The sequence below is a fragment of the Alligator sinensis genome, unplaced genomic scaffold (assembly GCF_000455745.1).
Source record: "Alligator sinensis unplaced genomic scaffold, ASM45574v1 scaffold1031_1, whole genome shotgun sequence".
Taxonomy (NCBI): domain Eukaryota; kingdom Metazoa; phylum Chordata; order Crocodylia; family Alligatoridae; genus Alligator; species Alligator sinensis.
The window spans coordinates 634185-648673 of NW_005842167.1; the positions used below are offsets into that span (position 1 = coordinate 634185).

A 14489-nucleotide genomic window follows, 5' to 3' on the forward strand; every position below is an offset into this window, starting at 1 on the left:
GCTAGTGCTAAATTATTCACACGTGGCGGCTAACGATTGGCCTGTTAGCCGTATAAAAGGCTTGAGCAGTTTCCGCCCAAGCCGAAGAGGACTCCACTTCCATCTCGTGGGGACTCTGGGTACACGGCAGGGTAATAGAAACCCTGTGTGAGATCCAGAGGAGCGTGGCGGCCTGATCCACCGCCCACCTCTTCCCGTCTTCGAACGCAACTTTTATAAGACGTATTTACGATTCCTATTTTGGTGGTTCGTTCACCCAGAGCATCCGGAGCTCTGCACCATGGAGCCTAGCAACCTCCACGAGACCGTCTGTGTTGTTTGTCTGTAACCGCAACTTAAGCAAGTTTTCCAGCCTACACCACTGCCATCTCGGTGTAAGTAAACAATCTTTTAAACTACCGCTACGCGTCCGTGCCTAATTCCAGCTCGAAGGCCTTCCCTCTCCGCCCCGGCGTGCCCGGGCTGCTAGCCACAGCCCGCGTGCAGCGCGAAAAGGGCGCGGGTCGCTCCCGGCCCGCACACCCTTCAGGTCAAAAATGACCCATCCAGCACACTCTGGGTGCGACCATCTAGCCAATTTGCCACCCATCTGAAAGTGTAGTTTTTTTGAGAGAAGGTAGTGGGAAACAGTATCAAAGGCCTTCTTAAAGTCCAGGAAGATGACACCTCAGCACCTTCATCCAGAGACATTGTGACCTAATCATAAAAGGAAGCCAGGTTAGTCAGGCAGGATCTACCCTCAGTGAACCCATGTTGGTTGCCCCTGAGCATTACCTCCTCTGCTGGCCCCTTGCAGATGTGCTCCTTGATAATTTTCTCAAAGGTCTTCCCAAGGACCGAGGTGAGACTATAGTTGCCTGGGTTCTCCTTTCTCCCCTTCTTGTAATGGGGACCATATTGGCCCTTTTCCAGTCCTCTGGTACCTGGCCAGAGCCCCACGAGCGCTCATAAAGCCATGCCAGGGGCCCTGCTATGACCCCCGCCAATTCCCTCAGCACCCTCGGGTGAAGAGCATCTGGATCTACTGATTTAAACATGTCCAGCCCCTCCAACAATTCCCTAACTAGGTCATCCCTGACCCTAGGCATGGCAGTGCCTCCCCTGAGTCCATCCATAATCCTAGTGGGGGAAATGTCTCGGTCCTTGTTCAGGAATATGGAGGCAAAGAATTCATTAAAGAGGACTCCTTTGTCATTAGGTTAAATAATTTTGGCCTTAAAGGATATAAACAAGGATATGAACAGTAATAAATCTCTGGGCAATGATGGCTTTCCTGTCGAGTTTTATAAAAATAATTAAAGATCTATCATTACTTCAATTACTGAATATATATAATGATAATAAAAACCAAAATACATTACTAACCAGTTTACATGAAGGTATTATTTCTATAATTCCTAAGTCAGGCAAGGATTCTATTAATTGCTGTAACTATAGACCAATTTTTTTAATGAATGTAGACACCAAAATTCTAGTTAAAACTTTATCCCACACATTAGAACATGTCCCCCCTAAGTTAATTCACAAAAATCAAGTAAGAGTTAGCAAAAAAAGGCATGGTTCAGATCATGTACATCTGGATCTTAATATAGGAATAGCAGGACAAAATTCCAAAGTTCTTATGGCTCTTGAGTCAGAAATCCTTTGATTCTGTTTCTTGGAGTTTCCTTTTTGTATATTACAAACTATGGGATTTGATAAAGCATTCATAAAGTAAATAGAGTTCTTATATACCAGTCCTTCTTCAGAGTTGTACCAATAATATGTTATCTGAGCCTTTTCCCTTGTAAAAGTGGATTCAAGGTTGCCTATTACCCCCCTTGTATTTGATTTAACATTGCAACCTTTGGCTACAGCTAAAAATAAGAGTGATATAAAAGGTACTCAGGTAGAGACAATTAACATAAAATCCTGTTGTATGCAGATGATGCACTAATACTTCTGTCACAGCCTGGGAGATCAGTTCCTTTCCTTCTCTCATTAATCAACAATGTTAGCAGTCTTTCTGGTTATAAAATTAAAGGGGTTAAATCTGAGTTACTTGGAGTAAATAATTATACTACAACGGATATGTTAAGCAAATGGCAGTTTTAATGGCAATCAAAACATATAACTTATTTTTATATTAAAATATCCTAAATATTATTGTTATTTTCTACCAAAACTTTCAGAAGAGTTTTTGATGTTATATTACAGGATCTGAACAAATAGAGCAATTTGATAGTATCCTTGTGGGAGGCACATTAATAGTTTAAAAATGAATGCCTTACTTCACCTAATTTATCTATTTTGTAACCTACAAGTTGTAATTCCCCATTGCTATTTTATTAAAATCAACTCAGTGATCAACAGGTTCTGTGCGGAGAGGATAAAAGAGCTTGTCTTCAGTTAAAATGATACAACTACCAATTGAAGTGGGTAGCTTTCAACTTCCAAACCTTTGGCAACATCACAATGCCTTTTTAGTAAGTCATGCTAGGTACTGGATGACTGATATAAGTGAGAGCTCTGTGGTATGGGTAGAATTTGAACAGGCAGTTAGGTTTACAACTCAGTGTGTGCTGGATCCAGCCCCAGTCCCATACGCCATATCACACCTGCTCCCCTGTGCACTACATCAGGCACCAGTCTTGTATGCCAGATTTCACCCACCGTCCCTTAGCAAGTTTGTAGATGACATCAAGCTGTGGGGAGTCATAGATATGCTGGAGGGTAGGGCTAGGATTCAGAGAGGCCTAAAAAATTGCTGGATTGGACAAAAAGAAATCTCATGAGTTTCAATAAGGGCAAGTGCGAAGTCTTGCACTTAGGACAGAACAGTCCCATGCACTGCTACTGACTGGGGACTGACTGACTAAGCAGCAGCTCTGCAGAAAAGGACCTGGGAGTTACAGTGGACAATAAGCTGAATAGGAGCTAATAGTGGGCCCTTGTTGCCAAGAAGGCTAATGGCATACTGGGCTGCATTGGTAGGAGCGTTGCCAGCAGATCGAGGGAAGTGATTATTCTCCTTTATTCAGCACTGGTGAAGCCACACCTGGGGTACTGTGTCTAATTTTGGGCCCTCCACTACAGAAAGAGACAAATTGGAGAGAGTCCAGTGGAGGGCAACAAAAATGGTTAGGGGGTTGGGGGAGACATGATTTATAAGGAGAGGCTGAGGGAACTGGGCTTATTTAGTCTAGAGAAGAGAAGACTGAGAGGGGATTTAATAGCAGCCTTCAACTACCTGAAGCTGGGTTCCAAAGAGGATGGAGCTGGACTGTTCTCAGTGGTGACAGATAACAGAACTAGGAGCAATGGTCTCAAGTTGCAGCAAGGGAAGTTTAGGTTAGATATTAGGACAAACATTCTAATTAGGAGGGTAGTAAAACACTGGAACAAATTACCCAGAGAGGTTGTGGAATCTCCATCCTTCGATGTTTCTAAGACTTGGGTAGACAAAGTCTTGACTGGGATAATCTAGTTAGGGATGGTCCTGCTTTGAGCTGGGGGTTGGACTAGATGACCTCCTGAGGTCCCTTCCAACCCTAATTTTTATATGATTTCTATGATTCCCCAGCCCAGCTGCATGTGAACATTTCACTTTTCAGCTGTACTGGGCTTCATCTAAACTTAACAAATTAAAGGTACTGCCAATAAATACATGTTGAAGATGTGATGCATTCTTGGTCTCATGCTTTGGTCATGTCCTATTATCAATTATTTTTGGAAAGAAATTATAGCAGAGTTAACATGATTTTGAACACAGCACTGATACCTTTGGCAAATATGTGTACTTGGGTATATACTTAGGGAACTCAAACTGAATCATTTCCAGTTTGCACTCTTACAGTGGACCTTATTAGTGAAACATAGGATTATATTACTACATTGAAAAAGTAGAACTTCTCCAAAGGTCAAAATCTGGTACAATGAGATCGCACAACTGGCATTGATGGAGAGAGGCATGGAGAGAAGTTTACCTGCTTTGAAAAGTTTGGTGCAATTTAGAGAGAGTTCTTAGAATATTTTGGAAACTAAATTAGTATTTCTTATAGGCTTGTCTTTTCTTCTATGCCTCCCTCTTCCCTCCTCCTACCCCCCAACATTTTATTATTGTTTGTGGCAGACATGTACATAGTTGAGTTTGACATGTATAGCTGATATATATATATATATATATATGTATTTCTGAGGTTTGTGTTGCATTTAAAAATTAATACAAAAAATAAAAAGCCCTCTTAAATGGGATGACTTGCCCCCTCCTTCACTTTTTTGCTGTTCTTTCATATAGTCTGAGGGATTTAAAAATTCAGATAGTAACTGCTATGCACAGGAAAGGGAATCTGAAATACAATTTATTTCAATCTCAGTGTTGAACATGAGAAATCAGATTGAGGGTTTTGTCCCTGTAAAAAGCCAGAGAACTTTTCACAAAGCACTTCCAGTACCATATCATATTCCAATCTGTTCTCAGTAACAGAGTTCTGTAAGTAAATTCTATTTAAGGTTTCATTATCTGTCTTCACCTTTGTCCACTCGCACTGAAGTAAGAAATGCAAGGAATTTGTTGGCCTATGCACAAGACCCACTTGAATAAGTTTAATAAGATAACACACTCATCTTTACACACACACACTTTGTACACACTGGTACACAAAGTTGAAAGTTCAGGAAGGGAGTGAGATGTGTAATGTGCAGATCTATCATCTGCCAGTGCAAACTATGTAAATAAATGCACAAAATGTAATTTTGCATTAAGGTAAACTATACCAGGAATTCCTGGGAGAAGTTTAAAATAAAATACCTTCATTTTACTTGCTGAAAGGAATGAGCTGCTTGTCTACTGATGTCCAGTGTGTGTGGGGTTTTTTATTCTCAGGATGGGGAGGGGAATTATAAGCAACAGAGTAAAATGAAGGTTTTTATCGTTTCAAACCATATGTGTTCTTACCACTCATAATTCCACAAACTCCTCTCTCTTCTTTGTTATGCCCATTGCTACATTTGATTTGAATTTAGCTACTCAGCTCTTGAGAGAAAGGACTATACTCCTACTCAGCTGTAGCACTCATCTCAGTAGGGAGGTATTGTAATAAAAAATAATAAATAAGTGTGCGCCTACTCTTTTCATTATTTACCTTCTTTAATTCTGGTTGGCAGAGGCAGTACCATATTCTTAAATATATATTCATTTTGTTTGGAATATCATGCAATTGTTCCCTAATATCTAATTCAGCAAAGCACGTGAGCATGTACATGACTTCAAGCATATGAGCAATCCCATTCCTGATCAGCAAAGCAAATATTAAACTCCCATTAGCTTTCAACAGGATTTTATCACAAGTCTTAAAAGTATACACGTGGTTAAGAGTGCTGATGACTAAAGATTGAATAATGCATGTACTTAAAGTCAAGTACTTAAACTTCATGGCCTTGTTATACCTTACACTCTGAGCCACACAAATGTTGATTTGTGTTAGTGCTAGCTTGGAGTTTGGAGCAGTTACCCTTAGTCTAGAAACCTTCTCTGACTGTCCCTGACCTGCATAGCTGTGATTTGCCACTAAAGATCTGATGAGCAGAGGCACAACTAAGAGCTGTAGCTGTCAGTTGCCACTAGAGGGCTGGTGAGTCAGGACAGGATAGAAATCCCTGCTGTAGGGCCAGGGGTTTGAGAGATCCTGGGTTACTGGAGGACTTCCACTTGAATGGCACATCTGTGGGGAATGGCCACACCTTAATGAAACAGAGCTGGGAAGTCCAGATCAGAGAGAATCCTGCTGTGGAGTGGCATAACTTTGAGCCACATAATAGGTACTTAAAACCACTTTAAGATGTTAATGCAGGAGTGGGCAAAATACAACCTGCGGGCTGCATTTGGCCCACCAGCTGATTGGATCTAGCCCACAGGCAGGCACCCACCAAATAATTGTATCTCGCCTTGCCAGTGGCTGCCCCTGCTGTGCTCTGCATGGGGCTGAGTCTCACCCGCTCCCACTTGGGCCAGCACGTGTTGCACTCCCAGCCTCCCCCACCAGACAGTGCCAGCCCTGGCCAGAAGGCACAGTTTTCGGGCAGGGCGGCTGCTGCCACTGGCCAGGGAGCTGCTGGACCCCCCAGCCTCCAGTGACGACGACTCCTGTCCTTGCTGCAGTGCTTCGGGCAGCAAGTAGGGAGGGAAAGCAGCCTTGAGAGGAAGGGTGGGCTGGGCCTGCAGTTCACTTTGGTCCTGCTCGTGCATGGCTGGGTGGAGGAGCATGTGGATGGAGGCGGGGTGGCGGGTAAAGGAGCTTGGTTGCTCACAAAGCTCCACCGGACAGGCACGGGACAAGCAGGTGGAGTGGGAGTAGCAGCAGGAGCCAATGCAGCCCTGCCGGGCAAGAGCATCAGCAGGAGACGGCATGCACTTGGTGCAGCCTCGCCAGGCAGACACATGGACTGGAAGCAGCAGCAGCCAGTGCAGGCTTGGCTGCAGCCCCGCTGGACAGGTGTGGGACAGAGACCAAGGGTGCCAGGCTCAGCACACCCTCCCTGACCTGCTCCCCTCTCCTAGGGGCTTCTTTTGCTGCCTGCCAATGGCATCTGCTTTCCCACCCTTTGCAGCATGCTGCAAGCCAGACAGGTAGTGCTGATTCTCCCTTCCCCTCCCCCAACCGGAGGAGGGGCTGGGCTCAGCCACGTCATAAACAGCAGGCAGGGGGGAAACTGGTGGGGGAGGAAGTGCCCCCCACACACACGTACCCAACCCAACCACACCCCACACATGCAGCTACACCCCCTCACACACCCCACCCTCCACCATACCCACACACACTCAACACTGATCCATTTAACCCACACTCCAACCACACACCACAACATACTCACACACACACCCTCACCATACCCACACACACACCTCCCACTTCAACCACATACATCTCCCACACACACACATTCACACATATACTCACCTTCCCACCACACATACAGCTACAACTCCCCACACATGCACCCACACCCCCTGACACACTCCACCCCCACCCTACCCACACGCATCCAACAGTCCCAAACACCACACACATCCACACATACACCCCACACCCACACACACCCCACCCTCACCATACCCACACACATGCCTAATAGTCCCATGTACCCCACACCTCAACCACACACACCCCACACATGCCACACATACACCCACACCCCTCCCACACCCCTACCCGCACCATACCCACACCCCACACATACCCACACAATAATTATAAGAACCCACAGATAAGAAACACCTGTCTTTGTTTTAATTTAAAGTATATTTCCCCATTTAACAAAAGACAATTGAAAAAAATAAATGAGGAAGTTTCTTTAAAATGGAAAGCAGTTACCTAATATATTACTTTACTTCTAAAAAAAAAAATAGAAAAGTATAATAAACCATTGTGTCAGAAATTGATGGTAGTATTCCAGTTAACATTTTACACACATCAAAATAAAAAACTTCATAGTTATGCTTCCCAGAGTATCCATAACTGTGTCATAATACTTTGTATTGTTCTATGTTTTTTTTTTACTTCATAGCCTTAAGTATAGCACAGTGGTCATATCACAGTAGTTAGTTTATAAACTTCTTTATTTGTAAAATCTCTACCAATTTGTTGTATTGCAGTAGTGTTTTTCCTGTTTTGATTTGGAGTTTTTGAATTGGAGTTATTAAATAGGAAAAAGGTACAGTTGTGCAGGCAGCTAAAATGTTTGAGTGTACTGTGATTGAGTGTACTGTGACACATACTTACACTAAGCAGTGAGAGCTCCGGAAGGCTTCAGAAAGCCCAATATGTCTGATGTTTTTTCTCTAAGCCCTGATAATGTGAGATTTAAATTGTTTGTGCATCTTCAGAATACCGTATACAAAGTCACCCTCTCCCCCCACCCGGGTAATATATTAAATTGAATATTGTAATAGTGAAATAATGAACATAAATTACTGGTGAAATGGCTAGTCATGATGGGTCAGAAAAGGTCAAAAAGGATTTTGATTTTTGTATTCATTACCTTTCTTTAAAATGTCTTATATCTTTGTGTAGAATATAGTGAAGATTATATATGTCAGAGTAATACATCTCTTTAACATTAATAAACATTTGTAGAATAGATTACAACCAGTAGGGTTTATATTAGTATTATATTTATTTCTATAACACCATAATTATTCACTCCTTAGGCCCTCTCAACACCTTACAGGTATTGTGCAATTAATTGGTTAATTGTGCAATTACCTTGAGACCAGTTACACATACAAAGTAGCTATCACGCCATAAAAGTTCCAACCAATTATAAAGTTAGACCTCAAAAATGTGTGCTAACTTTATAGCTGGTAGCTATCAAGCTTTAATTAGCACATGTAGCAGGGTCTTCCCTGGGGCTGGGAGCCCTGTAAGGTGACAGGGCTGGCAGCCATGGGGATGTACCATGCCTGGCCAGGGCTGGGAATCACACAACTGAGGGGACTCAGTCTCAGCAGCTGCTGACTCTGGGTCCGGGCAGCACAGGGACCCAGACAGCAGCAGCTATGGACACTGGGTGCCAGGACTCAACAGGGTCCCAGCAGTCAGGGGACATGGCTGCCTCAGGAGTGCATGAAACCCTGGGGCTGTAGGATTGCAGCTGCTGTGATCTTCCAGCTTTGGGGGTGCATGAAACCCATGGGGTTGGGAGATTGCAGGAGCCATGATTCCTTAGCCCTGGGCATACATAGGGCACCCCCATGGCTGGGATCCCTTCAACTGAGGGGGCTCCCAGCTGCAGGAGCTTGTATCTTGCTGGTGCAGGGGGAGCCTGGCATTTAATGCACGATTCCACAATCGCACCTCTGGCCATGCATGTGTGGAATGGCAGGAGGTGCAACTGTGTGGAGCCTGCATTACATTCCATTTCTCCTTTACCTGCACATGTAGAGGGGTCCTTATAATATTCAGCATTTTACCATAAGTAAAATATGCTAAACTTAAAACAAGAAATCCTTTTTCTGTATAATTTAAGAATATGAATAGCTGCAGAGCAATAAAAAAATTACACCTAGAACTTATCACCAGGTTGAAATTTGGTGGAAGAGGCAATATTTCATTAAAAAAAAAAATAGGCAGGACTGGCCAATGGTGATTTGTGTCTTGTTTCATTACTATCATATCTGAATGTCTTACGTTAATTAATGTATACCCAGCAAAAAGCAGGGAAATACTGTTATCTCCATTTGACTAATGAGGAAACATGGCACATAGAAATTTACCAAAAGAAAATCTGTGGTAGATGGGAGATAAAACCCAACTTTCCTGTCAGGCAAGCATCCTAATTAGTGAACCATTCTTCTTCTCTCATTTTATATATATATATATATATAAAAAAAGACTTCAACATGTTGACAGGTGTTGTTTGTTTTTTCCTAGAACCAGCTTTCTACTTTGGAGATGATGAATACTATGTAGATGAAAGTGCTGGCTTCGTTGAGGTGCACGTCTGGAGAACAGGAACAGATCTCTCTAAATCTGCTACTGTTACAGTGAGGTCTCGCAAATCTGAACCGGTAACTGCAGAGGGTGAGTAATTGTTGTGCTCCTGCTTCAGTTTTTGTTCATCTCTCTTAACATGGAGCATTGATTAATTTAGATGGGTTAATGCCCACAATTTTTTCAAGTATAGCCCTTGTAATGGCCCACAGGACTACCAGGCCAGGTGCTGCACACCTGTATTTGCAATGAGCTTTCATAAGAGATGATCCTCAATCATCTGGAGAAAGGTATGGGTGGAGTGTTCAGCAGAATAAGGAAAAACCCGTGCTCACAGTGAGATGACTCCTAGTAAACTGGGTGTAACATGGACAGGATAAGGAACCGTGAAAAGGTCTGGCTAGGTGTTGCATGCAATCTAAAAAATGAAAGTCATGGGGAGGTGTTGATTATCCTCAACTCCCATTAGTTTCAGTTGAGTGAATGAAGCTGCTTAGTACTAAACACAATATAATTGACAGGCAAGCATACTCTTCTGTTTTAGATCTACTGATTATTCTGATCACTGAACACATCTACACGTGCCTGGGACTGTTCAGTACCCTCTGGTACTATGCAGTCCCAGTGATGCACAGTAATTTTTCGTTGATACATCGCCGTAGCTATAAGCTACGGCAGTGTAGCATCAGCACCGTGGTTTGTGCCCGCCAATGCTATATCGCTGTAGCAATGAGCTATGTTGCTCTAGCTTATCGCTACAGCAATGTAGCATCTCATGTAGACACACACACTAAGTCAAAATAATGGTTTATTTGAGAGCATTAAAATGCAGCACTTAGAAAGAAATGGTAACAAAGCCAGTTATCAGGTCCAGCACTGACAGATATGGGTCCAAAAATTCATATGCTGTCTCTCATAGTCTGTTGCTCATTGTCTTGCAGTGAATTCTAGGGCTAGGGTTCTGGCTGGCTCATCCGTCTGCATCACCTACTCACCTCAATTTGCCCTACTTGCTGTTGAGTATCAAGTAGCATGTGCAGCAGCCTCAGTTGTGGCTCACTGCAGCTTTCTCAGAACCTTTGTCTGCATGGCTGCATGTTCATGTTCTAAATCAGTATCTGGAGGAAGAAGCTTCCAAGGCTTTCTTTGGATGTAAAGAAGTACACATAAAGAGTACACATTTTCCTAGGTTCTTGCATTGTGCATAAACAGGCATTTGTGTTAGCAGTTGAAATAATTTTAAAATAGTCCAAATTATCTAAATGTTACTATTATGTGAGGTAGATATGGAATTCAAGTGTTTAACATCAGTACATCTTTGCACATTCTTGTGCTTTCGCATGGAAAATGAGATTAGCAGGATATCTAAAAAGAATGTCTGTTTATTTCAATTCTTATCTTATGGTCTGCCAAGTTTACCTCATCCTAAGTATTGAAAGTCAAATTGCCTCAGTAGCTACTTAACTGAGAGAAATGTATGAATTGGACATTTGGGTCCTAAGAAATTATTCAGAATTATTGAAACGGATTCAGTGCCAATACCCTAAAAACACATTATGTGCCAAAATCAGTAGAGGCCTCCATTTAGAACTACAGGAATTCCTAAGCAGCCGCGCTCAGGCACTGCAAGTCAGAGTATGTGCTTCAGCATCAAAATCTCGTACTAAGTTCTAAAGCAATTCTTACTGGCCAAGCTCTGCTTAAGTCCTAGGAGAGGGTCATGCCCTTATCTTTATAAAACTACAACCAACTCTCATCTACAGCCCTGCATTTGATTCAAAACCTATGGTGGTGTCACTGCCCATCTTCATGCTCATTGGACTAGGGCTTAGAGCATGAGAGACTTGGTATCTAGGTCCCTGAAGGGATTTGCACTCAGATCTTGCACTTGAGGGTGCCATGGGGACCAAGCTATAGAAAAGACTAGGTGGGGGCACTCCCCTCCCCTACACTCTTGAAGGTGACCCACAGGCCAGACAAAAATGCAAGAATCATAAGGCCAAAAGGAGAACAAGCTAAAAGGAGCTGGTCTCTGTTGCTTAGTGATTGAAGCACTCCTTTGAGAATAAAATGGGTAGACAGTGCTGTAGGAAGCAGGGATCAGAACCCACAAATTCCCTCTCCCAATGACTAAACTATGTAGGAGGCTTCCTGCACTAATTATGCATTTGTCATTAAAGAGTCATCTCCTGAAATGTGCTTGGCGGCAGAGACTCCGCACCACATCCTCAGGAGATCTTTAAGTACTAGATTATAAAGGCAGGCTTCCTCTTGTTTATTCACAGCACTGCTTATAAACTATGCCTAGAACCCATACCTCCCATGTTCTGGGTAAATGCTTTAACTACTAAGCTATTGAAAAAAGGTCAGCATCAGCACTGCCATCATCTTGAATCACCTATCTCTGGTAACTGAGTACATAGAACTCTCAAAGGTGTAATCAGGTGTGAACTGCAAGTAAACAGAAATATGTGATGGGTAGATTTAAAAGGAGTGAGAGTTCAGACACATTCTTGTGCTTCAGTGCTTTCCATGGGCTACCTCTAAATACCTCTGGGCTTTTTGAATTACCTTTTTAAGAGATATATTCCACTACCTCTTCTCTATGGAGAGCACCTAGATGCATCAAAAAGCTAGTTTTCTCTGCAGCTTCCTTGACTTCATAGGGATCCTAAAAGCCTGAGTCATTTTTAGTCAACCTCCTTGGTCATTTGCTCAAAAGTTAAGTATTGCCCTGCTTAAATTTCAGTGCCTACTTAGAGGAATCCTGTCCTGGATGCATTTTAGTTCCAGAAAAAATGTAATGGCAGAATCTATGTATCAAGGGAGGAAGAATCATAATTCATTAGAGAACCTGTTAAGTAGAATGTGGGGGGTTATTTTCAACAATGTGCCTATGAACTTCAATCAATTCAGTGATGAGCTTATTGAAATAATACAGCAGGCTGCATACCAGAGCTGACTGAAAAGCAAGGTGTCGGCTTTATGGCAAATGTTGGTAATAATGAAGATCCATTTGGTTTGCCATAAGTTAAATCAAAACCAAATGTTTTCAAAATTTCCTACAAACTGGAGCTCCTTGAATCTTGCAGCTGCACTCTGAAATTCCCATTCCTTTCGGTGTCACCATAGAAAATTTGTAATCCGTTCTGCTATATAATGGTCTTCCCAGAAAGTCACATAAAGGATTGCTGTACACCTAAGATGTAGATATACTTTTTATGTCCTTGTGTCCTCATGTAATTCAGCATCCTGTCTCCTGGGCTTTCTTCTAGTTGTTTTTTTATTCCTAAGCAAACTCAAATCAGCCTATCTTTGCAACTGAAGTGTGCCAGGCCCCACTTGACATTATCTGGGCCTAATGTGATTCTTCTTACTTCCTCTTGGACTTTTAATCACCATTAGCCAGGGAAGTCTGTTTGCTTTCCGCTCCTCCCTACACTGGGTTTTCATTCTTGCTATGTTTCCTTTGAACACCATTAATTCCTTTCAATCAGTTCCTTGACCTCTTTGCTTTCCTCTTTTATACTAATCACATAATCTGTAGCATTGTCCTTTAGAATTACAGGCATAATATTAGCTTTCTTTCCCAAAGAATCTTCCTCTCTTTCCTGGAGCCTCTTCCAAAACAGTTTTTGGTCCCAAGCTCTAATTCTCTCTTAGTTACAGATTCTATTTACTTATATGTCATTAATCTTGAACAACAAGAGGATAAAAAAGAAGACCAGAATCAAGCCTGGTATAGTTCTTACCAGTAAATAAAAATGGTCTGTCTAACACCAAGCCACTTTATTTCCATTACAACAAAAAAGTAGTTTTAAATTTATGAACAGTAAAAAATAAAACATTTATTGACATAAATATTGATGTTGTTATGAGTTATTAAAAATCAGTCTCCCAGCTATGTATCTATTATTTATATCTATATCTTTAATAAGATTCAGTGAAAGTCAGTTGATTCAAATTCTGTTTCTGTTTGTAGCTGGGGTAGATTATGTAGGTATCAGCCGTAATTTGGATTTTGCACCCGGAGTTAACATGCAGACTTTCCGTGTGGTCATTCTGGATGACCTTGGACAGCCAGTGCTAGAGGGAGTTGAGAAGTTTGAGCTTGTGCTAAGAATGCCCATGAGTGCCACCCTTGGAGAACCAAGCAAAGCCACTGTCTTCATCAATGACTCAGTCTCTGATTGTAAGTACATATTAACTTAATGCAAAAAAAACCTGTTTATACGATAAAGTTTATCCCAATAGACCTAGTATCCAGGAATGGCACTGAGAATCATGACCTTACTGAAGTTGTGATCTTTTGAATAAGATGTAAAACAGTAGCCCTGACCTCTTATGATCATTATGAAATTCCATGGTGTTTACCAGCCTTACCACACTTTAAGGCAGGTGTAATATTTCTCACTCATTGCCCCCAAACCATAGGAAAAATGCACCTAAGGTCTGACCATATGCACATTTACACTTTTTTTTACACCAATGTAATTATACATACTCCAGTGAAAATTCCTCGTGTATTGCCACGTGAGATCTGGATCAGGACCATAACTTTCAGAATCTCACATGGCAATCAGAATCAAGACCATAACTTGCAGTCCATTCAAGGAATTCAGATGCAATCCATAAGTCAATAGGAATTTTGCTACTTAAATCAGTAAGGCCAAAATTTCACCCTTTCTGTTATGGAAAATGTACTGTACTATATAGATCAATTGCTACCTACTAAAAAGTCCATCATACACCTTATATAATGTGTCACATAACACAATAACACAAATTTTTAGAGATAGCAAGTAACATTTTTCTATATATTTATATTTATCTCTGTTTATCTATCTAGTGCCTAAGATGCAATTTAAAGAGCCTGTATACACAAGCAATGAAAATGATGGAGAGATTTCTGCCATGATATACAGGAGTGGGGATACCCGCTACACATCTACAGTGCGATGTTACACTCGGCAGGGATCAGCCCAGGTAATGATGGACTTTGAAGAGCGGCCTAACACT

The 14489-nt window shown here is 42.0% G+C and overlaps 1 protein-coding gene across 1 annotated transcript in view; it reads left to right on the forward strand.

Annotated features, from left to right (window-relative positions):
* The window catches only part of FREM2 (FRAS1 related extracellular matrix protein 2), a 207279-nt gene that overhangs the window by 144085 nt on the left and 48705 nt on the right, over positions 1–14489 (forward strand). The window contains exons 8-10 of the mRNA XM_025206643.1: positions 9411–9560; positions 13453–13662; positions 14320–14473. Of these exons, the coding sequence (XP_025062428.1) occupies positions 9411–9560; positions 13453–13662; positions 14320–14473 (514 nt within the window). The remainder of the gene's footprint in view (positions 1–9410; positions 9561–13452; positions 13663–14319; positions 14474–14489) is intronic.